General features: G+C 37.7%; 1 protein-coding gene across 2 annotated transcripts in view; it reads left to right on the top strand.

Annotated features, from left to right (window-relative positions):
* Positions 1-21,931, top strand: part of parp8 (poly (ADP-ribose) polymerase family, member 8) — an 86,051-nt gene that overhangs the window by 48,370 nt on the left and 15,750 nt on the right. The window contains exons 16-19 of one of the 2 annotated variants that reach the window (XM_084176522.1): positions 19,710-19,802; positions 19,916-20,041; positions 20,330-20,395; positions 21,044-21,129. In XM_084176522.1, coding sequence (XP_084032648.1) covers positions 19,710-19,802; positions 19,916-20,041; positions 20,330-20,395; positions 21,044-21,129 — 371 coding nt within the window. The remainder of the gene's footprint in view (positions 1-19,709; positions 19,803-19,915; positions 20,042-20,329; positions 20,396-21,043; positions 21,130-21,931) is intronic. The other variant, XM_084176523.1, reaches the window with a different exon arrangement.

Below are 21,931 nucleotides of genomic sequence, written 5' to 3' on the forward strand. Positions count from 1 at the left end.
ATCACTGTCCTGAGTCCTAATGATATGACTATAGATCACTATCCTGAGTCCTAATGATATGACTATAGATCACTGTCCTGAGTCCTAATGATATGACTATAGATCACTGTCCTAATGATATGACTATAGATCACTGTCCTGAGTCCTAATGATATGACTATAGATCACTGTCCTGAGTCCTAATGATATGACTATAGATCACTGTCCTGAGTCCTAATGATATGACTATAGATCACTGTCCTAATGATATGACTATAGATCACTGTCCTGAGTCCTAATGATATGACTATAGATCACTGTCCTGAGTCCTAATGATATGACTATAGATCACTGTCCTGAGTCCTAATGAAAGTCCTAATGAAATGACTATAGATCATTGTCCTGAGTCCTAATGATATGACTATAGATCATTGTCCTGAGTCCTAATGATATGACTATAGATCACTGTCCTGAGTCCTAATGATATGACTATAGATCACTATCCTGAGTCCTAATGATATGAATATAGATCACTGTCCTGAGTCCTAATGATATGACTATAGATCACTGTCCTAATGATATGACTATAGATCACTGTCCTGAGTCCTAATGATATGACTATAGATCACTGTCCTGAGTCCTAATGATATGACTATAGATCACTGTCCTGAGTCCTAATGAAAGTCCTAATGAAATGACTATAGATCATTGTCCTGAGTCCTAATGATATGACTATAGATCACTGTCCTGAGTCCTAATGATATGACTATAGATCACTGTCCTAATGATATGACTATAGATCACTGTCCTGAGTCCTAATGATATGACTATAGATCACTGTCCTGAGTCCTAATGATATGACTATAGATCACTGTCCTGAGTCCTAATGAAAGTCCTAATGAAATGACTATAGATCATTGTCCTGAGTCCTAATGATATGACTATAGATCATTGTCCTGAGTCCTAATGATATGACTATAGATCACTGTCCTGAGTCCTAATGATATGAATATAGATCACTATCCTGAGTCCTAATGATATGAATATAGATCACTGTCCTGAGTCCTAATGATATGACTATAGATCACTGTCCTAATGATATGACTATAGATCACTGTCCTGAGTCCTAATGATATGACTATAGATCACTGTCCTGAGTCCTAATGATATGACTATAGATCACTGTCCTGAGTCCTAATGAAAGTCCTAATGAAATGACTATAGATCATTGTCCTGAGTCCTAATGATATGACTATAGATCATTGTCCTGAGTCCTAATGATATGACTATAGATCACTGTCCTGAGTCCTAATGATATGACTATAGATCACTATCCTGAGTCCTAATGATATGAATATAGATCACTGTCCTGAGTCCTAATGATATGACTATAGATCACTGTCCTGAGTCCTAATGATAGGACTATAGATCACTGTCCTGAGTCCTAATGATATGACTATAGATCACTGTCCTGAGTCCTAATGAAATGACTATAGATCACTGTCCTAATGAAATGACTATAGATCACTGTCCTAATGATATGACTATAGATCACTGTCCTAATGATATGACTATAGATCACTGTCCTAATGATATGACTATAGATCACTGTCCTAATGATATGACTATAGATCACTGTCCTGAGTCCTAATGATATGACTATAGATCACTGTCCTGAGTCCTAATGAAATGACTATAGATCACTGTCCTAATGAAATGACTATAGATCACTGTCCTAATGATATGACTATAGATCACTGTCCTAATGATATGACTATAGATCACTGTCCTGAGTCCTAATGATATGACTATAGATCACTGTCCTGAGTCTTAATGATATGACTATAGATCACTGTCCTGAGTCCTAATGATATGACTATAGATCACTGTCCTGAGTCCTAATGATAGGACTATAGATCACTGTCCTGAGTCCTAATGATAGGACTATAGATCACTGTCCTGAGTCCTAATGATATGACTATAGATCACTGTCCTGAGTCCTAATGATATGACTATAGATCACTATCCTGAGTCCTAATGATATGAATATAGATCACTGTCCTGAGTCCTAATGATATGACTATAGATCATTGTCCTGAGTCCTAATGATATGACTATAGATCACTGTCCTGAGTCCTAATGATATGACTATAGATCACTGTCCTGAGTCCTAATGATATGACTATAGATCATTGTCCTGAGTCCTAATGATATGACTATAGATCACTGTCCTGAGTCCTAATGATATGACTATAGATCACTGTCCTGAGTCCTAATGATATGACTATAGATCACTGTCCTAATGATATGACTATAGATCACTATCCTGAGTCCTAATGATATGAATATAGATCACTGTCCTGAGTCCTAATGATATGACTATAGATCATTGTCCTGAGTCCTAATGATATGACTATAGATCACTGTCCTGAGTCCTAATGATATGACTATAGATCACTGTCCTGAGTCCTAATGATATGACTATAGATCACTATCCTGAGTCCTAATGATATGAATATAGATCACTGTCCTGAGTCCTAATGATATGACTATAGATCATTGTCCTGAGTCCTAATGATATGACTATAGATCACTGTCCTGAGTCCTAATGATATGACTATAGATCACTGTCCTAATGATATGACTATAGATCACTGTCCTGAGTCCTAATGATATGACTATAGATCACTGTCCTGAGTCCTAATGATATGACTATAGATCACTGTCCTGAGTCCTAATGAAAGTCCTAATGAAATGACTATAGATCATTGTCCTGAGTCCTAATGATATGACTATAGATCATTGTCCTGAGTCCTAATGATATGACTATAGATCACTGTCCTGAGTCCTAATGATATGACTATAGATCACTATCCTGAGTCCTAATGATATGAATATAGATCACTGTCCTGAGTCCTAATGATATGACTATAGATCACTGTCCTGAGTCCTAATGATAGGACTATAGATCACTGTCCTGAGTCCTAATGATATGACTATAGATCACTGTCCTGAGTCCTAATGAAATGACTATAGATCACTGTCCTAATGAAATGACTATAGATCACTGTCCTAATGATATGACTATAGATCACTGTCCTAATGATATGACTATAGATCACTGTCCTAATGATATGACTATAGATCACTGTCCTAATGATATGACTATAGATCACTGTCCTGAGTCCTAATGATATGACTATAGATCACTGTCCTGAGTCCTAATGAAATGACTAAAGATCACTGTCCTAATGAAATGACTATAGATCACTGTCCTAATGATATGACTATAGATCACTGTCCTAATGATATGACTATAGATCACTGTCCTGAGTCCTAATGATATGACTATAGATCACTGTCCTGAGTCTTAATGATATGACTATAGATCACTGTCCTGAGTCCTAATGATATGACTATAGATCACTGTCCTGAGTCCTAATGATAGGACTATAGATCACTGTCCTGAGTCCTAATGATAGGACTATACATCACTGTCCTGAGTCCTAATGATATGACTGTAGATCACTGTCCTGAGTCCTAATGATATGACTATAGATCACTATCCTGAGTCCTAATGATATGAATATAGATCACTGTCCTGAGTCCTAATGATATGACTATAGATCATTGTCCTGAGTCCTAATGATATGACTATAGATCACTGTCCTGAGTCCTAATGATATGACTATAGATCACTGTCCTGAGTCCTAATGATATGACTATAGATCATTGTCCTGAGTCCTAATGATATGACTATAGATCACTGTCCTGAGTCCTAATGATATGACTATAGATCACTGTCCTGAGTCCTAATGATATGACTATAGATCACTGTCCTAATGATATGACTATAGATCACTATCCTGAGTCCTAATGATATGAATATAGATCACTGTCCTGAGTCCTAATGATATGACTATAGATCATTGTCCTGAGTCCTAATGATATGACTATAGATCACTGTCCTGAGTCCTAATGATATGACTATAGATCACTGTCCTGAGTCCTAATGATATGACTATAGATCACTATCCTGAGTCCTAATGATATGAATATAGATCACTGTCCTGAGTCCTAATGATATGACTATAGATCATTGTCCTGAGTCCTAATGATATGACTATAGATCACTGTCCTGAGTCCTAATGATATGACTATAGATCACTGTCCTAATGATATGACTATAGATCACTGTCCTGAGTCCTAATGATATGACTATAGATCACTGTCCTGAGTCCTAATGATATGACTATAGATCACTGTCCTGAGTCCTAATGAAAGTCCTAATGAAATGACTATAGATCATTGTCCTGAGTCCTAATGATATGACTATAGATCATTGTCCTGAGTCCTAATGATATGACTATAGATCACTGTCCTGAGTCCTAATGATATGACTATAGATCACTATCCTGAGTCCTAATGATATGAATATAGATCACTGTCCTGAGTCCTAATGATATGACTATAGATCACTGTCCTGAGTCCTAATGATAGGACTATAGATCACTGTCCTGAGTCCTAATGATATGACTATAGATCACTGTCCTGAGTCCTAATGAAATGACTATAGATCACTGTCCTAATGAAATGACTATAGATCACTGTCCTAATGATATGACTATAGATCACTGTCCTAATGATATGACTATAGATCACTGTCCTAATGATATGACTATAGATCACTGTCCTAATGATATGACTATAGATCACTGTCCTGAGTCCTAATGATATGACTATAGATCACTGTCCTGAGTCCTAATGAAATGACTATAGATCACTGTCCTAATGAAATGACTATAGATCACTGTCCTAATGATATGACTATAGATCACTGTCCTAATGATATGACTATAGATCACTGTCCTGAGTCCTAATGATATGACTATAGATCACTGTCCTGAGTCTTAATGATATGACTATAGATCACTGTCCTGAGTCCTAATGATATGACTATAGATCACTGTCCTGAGTCCTAATGATAGGACTATAGATCACTGTCCTGAGTCCTAATGATAGGACTATACATCACTGTCCTGAGTCCTAATGATATGACTGTAGATCACTGTCCTGAGTCCTAATGATATGACTATAGATCACTATCCTGAGTCCTAATGATATGAATATAGATCACTGTCCTGAGTCCTAATGATATGACTATAGATCATTGTCCTGAGTCCTAATGATATGACTATAGATCACTGTCCTGAGTCCTAATGATATGACTATAGATCACTGTCCTGAGTCCTAATGATATGACTATAGATCATTGTCCTGAGTCCTAATGATATGACTATAGATCACTGTCCTGAGTCCTAATGATATGACTATAGATCACTGTCCTGAGTCCTAATGATATGACTATAGATCACTGTCCTAATGATATGACTATAGATCACTATCCTGAGTCCTAATGATATGAATATAGATCACTGTCCTGAGTCCTAATGATATGACTATAGATCATTGTCCTGAGTCCTAATGATATGACTATAGATCACTGTCCTGAGTCCTAATGATATGACTATAGATCACTGTCCTGAGTCCTAATGATATGACTATAGATCACTATCCTGAGTCCTAATGATATGAATATAGATCACTGTCCTGAGTCCTAATGATATGACTATAGATCATTGTCCTGAGTCCTAATGATATGACTATAGATCACTGTCCTGAGTCCTAATGATATGACTATAGATCACTGTCCTGAGTCCTAATGATATGACTATAGATCATTGTCCTGAGTCCTAATGATATGACTATAGATCACTGTCCTGAGTCCTAATGATATGACTATAGATCACTGTCCTGAGTCCTAATGATATGACTATAGATCACTGTCCTAATGATATGACTATAGATCACTATCCTGAGTCCTAATGATATGAATATAGATCACTGTCCTGAGTCCTAATGATATGACTATAGATCATTGTCCTGAGTCCTAATGATATGACTATAGATCACTGTCCTGAGTCCTAATGATATGACTATAGATCACTGTCCTGAGTCCTAATGATATGACTATAGATCACTATCCTGAGTCCTAATGATATGAATATAGATCACTGTCCTGAGTCCTAATGATATGACTATAGATCATTGTCCTGAGTCCTAATGATATGACTATAGATCACTGTCCTGAGTCCTAATGATATGACTATAGATCACTGTCCTAATGATATGACTATAGATCACTGTCCTGAGTCCTAATGATATGACTATAGATCACTGTCCTGAGTCCTAATGATATGACTATAGATCACTGTCCTGAGTCCTAATGAAAGTCCTAATGAAATGACTATAGATCATTGTCCTGAGTCCTAATGATATGACTATAGATCATTGTCCTGAGTCCTAATGATATGACTATAGATCACTGTCCTGAGTCCTAATGATATGACTATAGATCACTATCCTGAGTCCTAATGATATGAATATAGATCACTGTCCTGAGTCCTAATGATATGACTATAGATCACTGTCCTGAGTCCTAATGATAGGACTATAGATCACTGTCCTGAGTCCTAATGATATGACTATAGATCACTGTCCTGAGTCCTAATGAAATGACTATAGATCACTGTCCTAATGAAATGACTATAGATCACTGTCCTAATGATATGACTATAGATCACTGTCCTAATGATATGACTATAGATCACTGTCCTAATGATATGACTATAGATCACTGTCCTAATGATATGACTATAGATCACTGTCCTGAGTCCTAATGATATGACTATAGATCACTGTCCTGAGTCCTAATGAAATGACTATAGATCACTGTCCTAATGAAATGACTATAGATCACTGTCCTAATGATATGACTATAGATCACTGTCCTAATGATATGACTATAGATCACTGTCCTGAGTCCTAATGATATGACTATAGATCCCTGTCCTGAGTCTTAATGATATGACTATAGATCACTGTCCTGAGTCCTAATGATATGACTATAGATCACTGTCCTGAGTCCTAATGATAGGACTATAGATCACTGTCCTGAGTCCTAATGATAGGACTATACATCACTGTCCTGAGTCCTAATGATATGACTGTAGATCACTGTCCTGAGTCCTAATGATATGACTATAGATCACTATCCTGAGTCCTAATGATATGAATATAGATCACTGTCCTGAGTCCTAATGATATGACTATAGATCATTGTCCTGAGTCCTAATGATATGACTATAGATCACTGTCCTAATGATATGACTATAGATCACTATCCTGAGTCCTAATGATATGAATATAGATCACTGTCCTGAGTCCTAATGATATGACTATAGATCATTGTCCTGAGTCCTAATGATATGACTATAGATCACTGTCCTGAGTCCTAAAGATATGACTATAGATCACTGTCCTGAGTCCTAATGATATGACTATAGATCACTATCCTGAGTCCTAATGATATGAATATAGATCACTGTCCTGAGTCCTAATGATATGACTATAGATCATTGTCCTGAGTCCTAATGATATGACTATAGATCACTGTCCTGAGTCCTAATGATATGACTATAGATCACTGTCCTGAGTCCTAATGATATGACTATAGATCATTGTCCTGAGTCCTAATGATATGACTATAGATCACTGTCCTGAGTCCTAATGATATGACTATAGATCACTGTCCTGAGTCCTAATGATATGACTATAGATCACTGTCCTAATGATATGACTATAGATCACTATCCTGAGTCCTAATGATATGAATATAGATCACTGTCCTGAGTCCTAATGATATGACTATAGATCATTGTCCTGAGTCCTAATGATATGACTATAGATCACTGTCCTGAGTCCTAATGATATGACTATAGATCACTGTCCTGAGTCCTAATGATATGACTATAGATCACTATCCTGAGTCCTAATGATATGAATATAGATCACTGTCCTGAGTCCTAATGATATGACTATAGATCATTGTCCTGAGTCCTAATGATATGACTATAGATCACTGTCCTGAGTCCTAATGATATGACTATAGATCACTGTCCTAATGATATGACTATAGATCACTGTCCTGAGTCCTAATGATATGACTATAGATCACTGTCCTGAGTCCTAATGATATGACTATAGATCACTGTCCTGAGTCCTAATGAAAGTCCTAATGAAATGACTATAGATCATTGTCCTGAGTCCTAATGATATGACTATAGATCATTGTCCTGAGTCCTAATGATATGACTATAGATCACTGTCCTGAGTCCTAATGATATGACTATAGATCACTATCCTGAGTCCTAATGATATGAATATAGATCACTGTCCTGAGTCCTAATGATATGACTATAGATCACTGTCCTGAGTCCTAATGATAGGACTATAGATCACTGTCCTGAGTCCTAATGATATGACTATAGATCACTGTCCTGAGTCCTAATGAAATGACTATAGATCACTGTCCTAATGAAATGACTATAGATCACTGTCCTAATGATATGACTATAGATCACTGTCCTAATGATATGACTATAGATCACTGTCCTAATGATATGACTATAGATCACTGTCCTAATGATATGACTATAGATCACTGTCCTGAGTCCTAATGATATGACTATAGATCACTGTCCTGAGTCCTAATGAAATGACTATAGATCACTGTCCTAATGAAATGACTATAGATCACTGTCCTAATGATATGACTATAGATCACTGTCCTAATGATATGACTATAGATCACTGTCCTGAGTCCTAATGATATGACTATAGATCCCTGTCCTGAGTCTTAATGATATGACTATAGATCACTGTCCTGAGTCCTAATGATATGACTATAGATCACTGTCCTGAGTCCTAATGATAGGACTATAGATCACTGTCCTGAGTCCTAATGATAGGACTATACATCACTGTCCTGAGTCCTAATGATATGACTGTAGATCACTGTCCTGAGTCCTAATGATATGACTATAGATCACTATCCTGAGTCCTAATGATATGAATATAGATCACTGTCCTGAGTCCTAATGATATGACTATAGATCATTGTCCTGAGTCCTAATGATATGACTATAGATCACTGTCCTAATGATATGACTATAGATCACTATCCTGAGTCCTAATGATATGAATATAGATCACTGTCCTGAGTCCTAATGATATGACTATAGATCATTGTCCTGAGTCCTAATGATATGACTATAGATCACTGTCCTGAGTCCTAATGATATGACTATAGATCACTGTCCTGAGTCCTAATGATATGACTATAGATCACTATCCTGAGTCCTAATGATATGAATATAGATCACTGTCCTGAGTCCTAATGATATGACTATAGATCATTGTCCTGAGTCCTAATGATATGACTATAGATCACTGTCCTGAGTCCTAATGATATGACTATAGATCACTGTCCTGAGTCCTAATGATATGACTATAGATCATTGTCCTGAGTCCTAATGATATGACTATAGATCACTGTCCTGAGTCCTAATGATATGACTATAGATCACTGTCCTGAGTCCTAATGATATGACTATAGATCACTGTCCTAATGATATGACTATAGATCACTATCCTGAGTCCTAATGATATGAATATAGATCACTGTCCTGAGTCCTAATGATATGACTATAGATCATTGTCCTGAGTCCTAATGATATGACTATAGATCACTGTCCTGAGTCCTAATGATATGACTATAGATCACTGTCCTGAGTCCTAATGATATGACTATAGATCACTATCCTGAGTCCTAATGATATGAATATAGATCACTGTCCTGAGTCCTAATGATATGACTATAGATCATTGTCCTGAGTCCTAATGATATGACTATAGATCACTGTCCTGAGTCCTAATGATATGACTATAGATCACTGTCCTAATGATATGACTATAGATCACTGTCCTGAGTCCTAATGATATGACTATAGATCACTGTCCTGAGTCCTAATGATATGACTATAGATCACTGTCCTGAGTCCTAATGAAAGTCCTAATGAAATGACTATAGATCATTGTCCTGAGTCCTAATGATATGACTATAGATCATTGTCCTGAGTCCTAATGATATGACTATAGATCACTGTCCTGAGTCCTAATGATATGACTATAGATCACTATCCTGAGTCCTAATGATATGAATATAGATCACTGTCCTGAGTCCTAATGATATGACTATAGATCACTGTCCTGAGTCCTAATGATAGGACTATAGATCACTGTCCTGAGTCCTAATGATATGACTATAGATCACTGTCCTGAGTCCTAATGAAATGACTATAGATCACTGTCCTAATGAAATGACTATAGATCACTGTCCTAATGATATGACTATAGATCACTGTCCTAATGATATGACTATAGATCACTGTCCTAATGATATGACTATAGATCACTGTCCTAATGATATGACTATAGATCACTGTCCTGAGTCCTAATGATATGACTATAGATCACTGTCCTGAGTCCTAATGAAATGACTATAGATCACTGTCCTAATGAAATGACTATAGATCACTGTCCTAATGATATGACTATAGATCACTGTCCTAATGATATGACTATAGATCACTGTCCTGAGTCCTAATGATATGACTATAGATCCCTGTCCTGAGTCTTAATGATATGACTATAGATCACTGTCCTGAGTCCTAATGATATGACTATAGATCACTGTCCTGAGTCCTAATGATAGGACTATAGATCACTGTCCTGAGTCCTAATGATAGGACTATACATCACTGTCCTGAGTCCTAATGATATGACTGTAGATCACTGTCCTGAGTCCTAATGATATGACTATAGATCACTATCCTGAGTCCTAATGATATGAATATAGATCACTGTCCTGAGTCCTAATGATATGACTATAGATCATTGTCCTGAGTCCTAATGATATGACTATAGATCACTGTCCTGAGTCCTAATGATATGACTATAGATCACTGTCCTGAGTCCTAATGATATGACTATAGATCATTGTCCTGAGTCCTAATGATATGACTATAGATCACTGTCCTGAGTCCTAATGATATGACTATAGATCACTGTCCTGAGTCCTAATGATATGACTATAGATCACTGTCCTAATGATATGACTATAGATCACTATCCTGAGTCCTAATGATATGAATATAGATCACTGTCCTGAGTCCTAATGATATGACTATAGATCATTGTCCTGAGTCCTAATGATATGACTATAGATCACTGTCCTGAGTCCTAATGATATGACTATAGATCACTGTCCTGAGTCCTAATGATATGACTATAGATCACTATCCTGAGTCCTAATGATATGAATATAGATCACTGTCCTGAGTCCTAATGATATGACTATAGATCATTGTCCTGAGTCCTAATGATATGACTATAGATCACTGTCCTGAGTCCTAATGATATGACTATAGATCACTGTCCTAATGATATGACTATAGATCACTGTCCTGAGTCCTAATGATATGACTATAGATCACTGTCCTGAGTCCTAATGATATGACTATAGATCACTGTCCTGAGTCCTAATGAAAGTCCTAATGAAATGACTATAGATCATTGTCCTGAGTCCTAATGATATGACTATAGATCATTGTCCTGAGTCCTAATGATATGACTATAGATCACTGTCCTGAGTCCTAATGATATGACTATAGATCACTATCCTGAGTCCTAATGATATGAATATAGATCACTGTCCTGAGTCCTAATGATATGACTATAGATCACTGTCCTGAGTCCTAATGATAGGACTATAGATCACTGTCCTGAGTCCTAATGATATGACTATAGATCACTGTCCTGAGTCCTAATGAAATGACTATAGATCACTGTCCTAATGAAATGACTATAGATCACTGTCCTAATGATATGACTATAGATCACTGTCCTAATGATATGACTATAGATCACTGTCCTAATGATATGACTATAGATCACTGTCCTAATGATATGACTATAGATCACTGTCCTGAGTCCTAATGATATGACTATAGATCACTGTCCTGAGTCCTAATGAAATGACTATAGATCACTGTCCTAATGAAATGACTATAGATCACTGTCCTAATGATATGACTATAGATCACTGTCCTAATGATATGACTATAGATCACTGTCCTGAGTCCTAATGATATGACTATAGATCACTGTCCTGAGTCTTAATGATATGACTATAGATCACTGTCCTGAGTCCTAATGATATGACTATAGATCACTGTCCTGAGTCCTAATGATAGGACTATAGATCACTGTCCTGAGTCCTAATGATAGGACTATACATCACTGTCCTGAGTCCTAATGATATGACTGTAGATCACTGTCCCGAGTCCTAATGATATGACTATAGATCACTATCCTGAGTCCTAATGATATGAATATAGATCACTGTCCTGAGTCCTAATGATATGACTATAGATCATTGTCCTGAGTCCTAATGATATGACTATAGATCACTGTCCTGAGTCCTAATGATATGACTATAGATCACTGTCCTGAGTCCTAATGATATGACTATAGATCATTGTCCTGAGTCCTAATGATATGACTATAGATCACTGTCCTGAGTCCTAATGATATGACTATAGATCACTGTCCTGAGTCCTAATGATATGACTATAGATCACTGTCCTAATGATATGACTATAGATCACTATCCTGAGTCCTAATGATATGAATATAGATCACTGTCCTGAGTCCTAATGATATGACTATAGATCATTGTCCTGAGTCCTAATGATATGACTATAGATCACTGTCCTGAGTCCTAATGATATGACTATAGATCACTGTCCTGAGTCCTAATGATATGACTATAGATCACTATCCTGAGTCCTAATGATATGAATATAGATCACTGTCCTGAGTCCTAATGATATGACTATAGATCATTGTCCTGAGTCCTAATGATATGACTATAGATCACTGTCCTGAGTCCTAATGATATGACTATAGATCACTGTCCTGAGTCCTAATGATATGACTATAGATCATTGTCCTGAGTCCTAATGATATGACTATAGATCACTGTCCTGAGTCCTAATGATATGACTATAGATCACTGTCCTGAGTCCTAATGATATGACTATAGATCACTGTCCTAATGATATGACTATAGATCACTATCCTGAGTCCTAATGATATGACTATAGATTATTGTCCTGAGTCCTAATGATATGACTATAGATCACTGTCCTGAGTCCTAATGATATGACTATAGATCACTGTCCTGAGTCCTAATGATATGACTATAGATCACTGTCCTAATGATATGACTATAGATCACTGTCCTGAGTCCTAATGATATGACTATAGATCATTGTCCTGAGTCCTAATGATATGACTATAGATCACTGTCCTGAGTCCTAATGATATGACTATAGATCATTGTCCTGAGTCCTAATGATATGACTATAGATCACTGTCCTGAGTCCTAATGATATGACTATAGATCATTGTCCTGAGTCCTAATGATATGACTATAGATCACTGTCCTGAGTCCTAATGATATGACTATAGATCATTGTCATGAGTCCTAATGATATGACTATAGATCACTGTCCTGAGTCCTAATGAAAGTCCTAATGAAATGACTATAGATCATTGTCCTGAGTCCTAATGATATGACTATAGATCATTGTCCTGAGTCCTAATGATATGACTATAGATCACTGTCCTGAGTCCTAATGATATGACTATAGATCACTATCCTGAGTCCTAATGATATGAATATAGATCACTGTCCTGAGTCCTAATGATATGACTATAGATCACTGTCCTGAGTCCTAATGATAGGACTATAGATCACTGTCCTGAGTCCTAATGATATGACTATAGATCACTGTCCTGAGTCCTAATGAAATGACTATAGATCACTGTCCTAATGAAATGACTATAGATCACTGTCCTAATGATATGACTATAGATCACTGTCCTAATGATATGACTATAGATCACTGTCCTAATGATATGACTATAGATCACTGTCCTAATGATATGACTATAGATCACTGTCCTGAGTCCTAATGATATGACTATAGATCACTGTCCTGAGTCCTAATGAAATGACTATAGATCACTGTCCTAATGAAATGACTATAGATCACTGTCCTAATGATATGACTATAGATCACTGTCCTAATGATATGACTATAGATCACTGTCCTGAGTCCTAATGATATGACTATAGATCACTGTCCTGAGTCTTAATGATATGACTATAGATCACTGTCCTGAGTCCTAATGATATGACTATAGATCACTGTCCTGAGTCCTAATGATAGGACTATAGATCACTGTCCTGAGTCCTAATGATAGGACTATACATCACTGTCCTGAGTCCTAATGATATGACTGTAGATCACTGTCCTGAGTCCTAATGATATGACTATAGATCACTATCCTGAGTCCTAATGATATGAATATAGATCACTGTCCTGAGTCCTAATGATATGACTATAGATCATTGTCCTGAGTCCTAATGATATGACTATAGATCACTGTCCTGAGTCCTAATGATATGACTATAGATCACTGTCCTGAGTCCTAATGATATGACTATAGATCATTGTCCTGAGTCCTAATGATATGACTATAGATCACTGTCCTGAGTCCTAATGATATGACTATAGATCACTGTCCTGAGTCCTAATGATATGACTATAGATCACTGTCCTAATGATATGACTATAGATCACTATCCTGAGTCCTAATGATATGAATATAGATCACTGTCCTGAGTCCTAATGATATGACTATAGATCATTGTCCTGAGTCCTAATGATATGACTATAGATCACTGTCCTGAGTCCTAATGATATGACTATAGATCACTGTCCTGAGTCCTAATGATATGACTATAGATCACTATCCTGAGTCCTAATGATATGAATATAGATCACTGTCCTGAGTCCTAATGATATGACTATAGATCATTGTCCTGAGTCCTAATGATATGACTATAGATCACTGTCCTGAGTCCTAATGATATGACTATAGATCACTGTCCTGAGTCCTAATGATATGACTATAGATCATTGTCCTGAGTCCTAATGATATGACTATAGATCACTGTCCTGAGTCCTAATGATATGACTATAGATCACTGTCCTGAGTCCTAATGATATGACTATAGATCACTGTCCTGATCCTAATGATATGACTATAGATCACTGTCCTGAGTCCTAATGATATGACTATAGATCACTTGTCCTGAGTCCTAATGATATGACTATAGATCACTGTCCTGAGTCCTAATGATATGACTATAGATCACTGTCCTGAGTCCTAATGATATGACTATAGATCACTGTCCTGAGTCCTAATGATATGACTATAGATCACTGTCCTGAGTCCTAATGATATGACTATAGATCACTGTCCTGAGTCCTAATGATATGACTATAGATCACTGTCCTGAGTCCTAATGATATGACTATAGATCACTGTCCTGAGTCCTAATGATATGACTATAGATCACTGTCCTGAGTCCTAATGATATGACTATAGATCACTGTCCTGAGTCCTAATGATATGACTATAGATCACTGTCCTGAGTCCTAATGATATGACTATAGATCACTGTCCTGAGTCCTAATGATATGACTATAGATCACTGTCCTGAGTCCTAATGATATGACTATAGATCACTGTCCTGAGTCCTAATGATATGACTATAGATCACTGTCCTGAGTCCTAATGATATGACTATAGATCACTGTCCTGAGTCCTAATGATATGACTATAGATCACTGTCCTGAGTCCTAATGATATGGACTATAGATCACTGTCCTGAGTCCTAATGATATTGACATTAGATCATCTGTCCTGAGTCCTAATGATATGGACTAATAGATCATTGTCCTGAGTCCTAATGACCTGAGTCCTAATGATATGACTATAGATCATTGTCCTGAGTCCTAATGATATGACTATAGATCACTGTCCTGAGTCCTAATGATATGACTATAGATCACTGTCCTGAGTCTTAATGATATGACTATAGATCACTGTCCTGAGTCCTAATGATATGACTATAGATCATTGCCCTGAGTCCTAATGATATGACTATAGATCATTGTCCTGAGTCCTAATAATATGACTATAGATCACTGTCCTGAGTCCTAATGATATGACTATAGATCACTATCCTGAGTCCTAATGATATGACTATAGATCACTGTCCTGAGTCCTAATGATATGACTATAGATCACTGTCCTGAGTCCTAATGATAGGACTATAGATCACTGTCCTGAGTCCTAATGATATGACTATAGATCACTGTCCTGAGTCCTAATGAAATGACTATAGATCACTGTCCTAATGAAATGACTATAGATCACTGTCCTAATTATATGACTATAGATCACTGTCCTAATGATATGACTATAGATCACTGTCCTAATGATATGACTATAGATCACTGTCCTAATGATATGACTATAGATCACTGTCCTGAGTCCTAATGATATGACTATAGATCACTGTCCTGAGTCCTAATGAAATGACTATAGATCACTGTCCTAATGAAATGACTATAGATCACTGTCCTAATGATATGACTATAGATCACTGTCCTAATGATATGACTATAGATCACTGTCCTGAGTCCTAATGATATGACTATAGATCACTGTCCTGAGTCTTAATGATATGACTATAGATCACTGTCCTGAGTCCTAATGATATGACTATAGATCACTGTCCTGAGTCCTAATGATAGGACTATAGATCACTGTCCTGAGTCCTAATGATAGGACTATACATCACTGTCCTGAGTCCTAATGATATGACTGTAGATCACTGTCCTGAGTCCTAATGATATGACTATAGATCACTATCCTGAGTCCTAATGATATGAATATAGATCACTGTCCTGAGTCCTAATGATATGACTATAGATCATTGTCCTGAGTCCTAATGATATGACTATAGATCACTGTCCTGAGTCCTAATGATATGACTATAGATCACTGTCCTGAGTCCTAATGATATGACTATAGATCATTGTCCTGAGTCCTAATGATATGACTATAGATCACTGTCCTGAGTCCTAATGATATGACTATAGATCACTGTCCTGAGTCCTAATGATATGACTATAGATCACTGTCCTAATGATATGACTATAGATCACTATCCTGAGTCCTAATGATATGAATATAGATCACTGTCCTGAGTCCTAATGATATGACTATAGATCATTGTCCTGAGTCCTAATGATATGACTATAGATCACTGTCCTGAGTCCTAATGATATGACTATAGATCACTGTCCTGAGTCCTAATGATATGACTATAGATCACTATCCTGAGTCCTAATGATATGAATATAGATCACTGTCCTGAGTCCTAATGATATGACTATAGATCATTGTCCTGAGTCCTAATGATATGACTATAGATCACTGTCCTGAGTCCTAATGATATGACTATAGATCACTGTCCTGAGTCCTAATGATATGACTATAGATCATTGTCCTGAGTCCTAATGATATGACTATAGATCACTGTCCTGAGTCCTAATGATATGACTATAGATCACTGTCCTGAGTCCTAATGATATGACTATAGATCACTGTCCTAATGATATGACTATAGATCACTATCCTGAGTCCTAATGATATGACTATAGATTATTGTCCTGAGTCCTAATGATATGACTATAGATCACTGTCCTGAGTCCTAATGATATGACTATAGATCACTGTCCTGAGTCCTAATGATATGACTATAGATCACTGTCCTAATGATATGACTATAGATCACTGTCCTGAGTCCTAATGATATGACTATAGATCATTGTCCTGAGTCCTAATGATATGACTATAGATCACTGTCCTGAGTCCTAATGATATGACTATAGATCATTGTCCTGAGTCCTAATGATATGACTATAGATCACTGTCCTGAGTCCTAATGATATGACTATAGATCACTGTCCTGAGTCCTAATGATATGACTATAGATCACTGTCCTGAGTCCTAATGATATGACTATAGATCACTATCCTGAGTCCTAATGATATGACTATAGATCACTGTCCTGAGTCCTAATGATATGACTATAGATCACTGTCCTGAGTCCTAATGATATGACTATAGATCACTGTCCTGAGTCCTAATGATATGACTATAGATCACTGTCCTGAGTCCTAATGAAATGACTATAGATCATTGTCCTGAGTCCTAATGATATGACTATAGATCATTGTCCTGAGTCCTAATGATATGACTATAGATCACTGTCCTGAGTCCTAATGATATGACTATAGATCACTGTCCTGAGTCCTAATGATATGACTATAGATCACTGTCCTGAGTCCTAATGATATGACTATAGATCATTGTCCTGAGTCCTAATGATATGACTATAGATCACTGTCCTGAGTCCTAATGATATGACTATAGATCACTGTCCTGAGTCTTAATGATATGACTATAGATCACTGTCCTGAGTCCTAATGATATGACTATAGATCATTGCCCTGAGTCCTAATGATATGACTATAGATCATTGTCCTGAGTCCTAATAATATGACTATAGATCACTGTCCTGAGTCCTAATGATATGACTATAGATCACTATCCTGAGTCCTAATGATATGACTATAGATCACTGTCCTGAGTCCTAATGATATGACTATAGATCACTGTCCTGAGTCCTAATGATATGACTATAGATCACTGTCCTGAGTCCTAATGATATGACTATAGATCACTGTCCTGAGTCCTAATGAAATGACTATAGATCATTGTCCTGAGTCCTAATGATATGACTATAGATCATTGTCCTGAGTCCTAATGATATGACTATAGATCACTGTCCTGAGTCCTAATGATATGACTATAGATCACTGTCCTGAGTCCTAATGATATGACTATAGATCACTGTCCTGAGTCCTAATGATATGACTATAGATCATTGTCCTGAGTCCTAATGATATGACTATAGATCACTGTCCTGAGTCCTAATGATATGACTATAGATCACTGTCCTGAGTCTTAATGATATGACTATAGATCACTGTCCTGAGTCCTAATGATATGACTATAGATCATTGTCCTGAGTCCTAATGATATGACTATAGATCATTGTCCTGAGTCCTAATAATATGACTATAGATCATTGTCCTGAGTCCTAATGATATGACTATAGATCACTGTCCTGAGTCCTAATGATATGACTATAGATCATTGTAGTAACCCCAGATCAACATGATACCGTCCAGGTACCTGTAGTAACCTGCATGTTAGCAGGAGTCCATTACTTCACTGTGTCTGGGCTTTGTGTTGTGTTAGCAGCAGTTCTGAGTCCATTACTCCACTGTGTCCGGGCTTTGTGTTGTGTTAGCAGCAGTTCTGAGTCCATTACTTCACTGTGTCCAGGCTTTGTGTTGTGTTAGCAGCAGTTCTGAGTCCATTACTCCACTGTGTCCAGGCTTTGTGTTGTGTTAGCAGCAGTTCTGAGTCCATTACTCCACTGTGTCCATACTGTCCAGGCTTTGTGTTGTGTTGAGTCCCTGACTGTGGCGTGTGTCTGCCTCATTTAACCCAAAACGACCTTGTCGCAAATGAGCAGCACAACCCATTCATTACAATCTAATCTAAATGAATTAGATGGGGAAGATATGGTATAAGGAAAGCCAGATATCCTTCTTAATGATCTGATCCCATTAATATGGTGTGTGTGTGTGTGTGTGTGTGTGTGTGTGTGTGTGTGTGTATGTGTCGTCGTCGTCGTCGTCCCCCCCCAGCCCACGGTGTGTGAACGGGAGCTGTGTGTGTTTGCCTTTCAAACACTGGGGGTGATGAACGAGGCAGCCGACGAGATCGCCACAGGAGCTCAGGTACACCACCACCCCCACCCCCATCCCCCCCTCCCATACACACATACACACACACACACACACACACACGCCCACACACACGCACGGTTGAACCACTCCATTCTGTTTCCTAGGTGGTGGATCTGTTGGTGTCCATGTGCAGGTCTGCTCTGGAGTCGCCCAGGAAAGTGGTCATCTTTGAGCCATATCCCTCCGTGGTGGATCCGTGTGACTCCCAGGCACTGGCCTTCAACCCAAGGGTACAGGGCAATAAGCTCATTATTATCATATACCGTAAGGCACAGGCCCCTCGAAAAATGTACTTCAAGATTTATAAGGCTAAGGTGTTGTCTTGATAGAAAACCATTGACTTGAATACCCAGAGGACTGTTGCTGTTTTTGTTGATTCCTGCTGAATTTCACTATCCTTTTTAAAGTGGTACAGTACTGCCAATTATACAGTACACTGCTGCCTGGGAGACTGGAGACTGGAGACTAGAAGATGAGGTTTTGATGATGATGATGATGATGATTGTGGTTCGTTTCAGAAAAAGGACTATGACCGAGTGATGAGAACCCTTGACAGCCTTACATCTATCAGAGAAATGTCCCAGGTAACTGGATGGAGACTTCACATTTACTGTTGAGGGCAATGTCACCTTACGGCATGATTCAAGACATAACGTCATCATCTTATATAGCATTATAGAGCCTTTTGGCAATGTCAACTTATAGCGTTATTGTACAATGTTCAGCATCTACAACAAACGCACACACACACACACACACACACACGCACACACACGCACATAAACACACATACAGACACACGCGCACACACACACACACACACACACACACACACACACACACACACACACACACACACACACATGCACATAAACACACATACATACACACACACACACACACACACACACGCACACACACGCACATAAACACACATACAGACACACGCACACACACACACACACACGCACACACACACACACACACACACACACACACACACACACACACATGCACATAAACACACGCACACACACACACACACACACACACACACACACACACACACACACACACACACACACACACACACACACACGTAGCAGCGTAACATAAGAGGATGTTTGATTGATTTTCACTGCATTTCTCTCCTAATTCGCCATGGCTCTGCCATGCTTCCTATGTAGCTGTGTGTTCTTAAGCCAGCAGAGTTAAATAACCCTAGTTAGAAGGTCCTTGTATCTCTACAGGCACCTTACCTGGAGGTCAAGAGGCAGATGGACAAGCATGATCCTTTAGCTCACCCTTTACTGCAATGGTAAGAAAAACCTTACTGCAATGGTAAGAAAACCCTTACTGCAATGGTAAGAAAACCCTTACTGCAATGGTAAGAAAAACCTTAATGCAATGGTAAGAAAACCCTTACTGCAATGGTAAGAAAACCCTTACTGCAATGGTAAGAAAACCCTTACTGCAATGGTAAGAAAACCCTTACTGCAATGGTAAGAAAACCCTTACTGCAATGGTAAGAAAACCCTTACTGCAATGGTAAGAAAACCCTTACTGCAATGGTAAGAAAACCCTTACTGCAATGGTAAGAAAAACCTTAATGCAATGGTAAGAAATCCCTTACTGCAATGGTAAGAAAACCCTTACTGCAATGGTAAGAAACCCCTTACTGCAATGGTAAGAAACCCTTTACTGCAATGGTAAGAAATCCCTTACTGCAATGGTAAGAACCTCCTTACTGCAATGGTAAGAAATCCCTTACTGCAATGGTAAGAAAAACCTTAATGCAATGGTAAGAAACCCCTTACTGCAATGGTAAGAACCTCCTTACTGCAATGGTAAGAACCTCCTTACTGCAATGGTAAGAAACCCCTTACTGCAATGGTAAGAAACCCCTTACTGCAATGGTAAGAAACCCCTTACTGCAATGGTAATTAACTCCTTACTGCAATGATAATAAACTCCTTACTTCAATGATAAGTAACTCCCTTCCTTCTTTGGTAAGAAAAACCGTATTGCAATGGAAAGAAACCCATTCCTTCTTTCTCCTCCCCTAAACCAACAACACAGCCTTCAATTCAGTCAACACAATCAGTAAAAAGTGACGGTTG

The sequence above is a fragment of the Coregonus lavaretus genome, assembly GCF_964263955.1.
Source record: "Coregonus lavaretus genome assembly, chromosome: 14".
Classification (NCBI taxonomy): Eukaryota; Metazoa; Chordata; class Actinopteri; order Salmoniformes; family Salmonidae; genus Coregonus; species Coregonus lavaretus.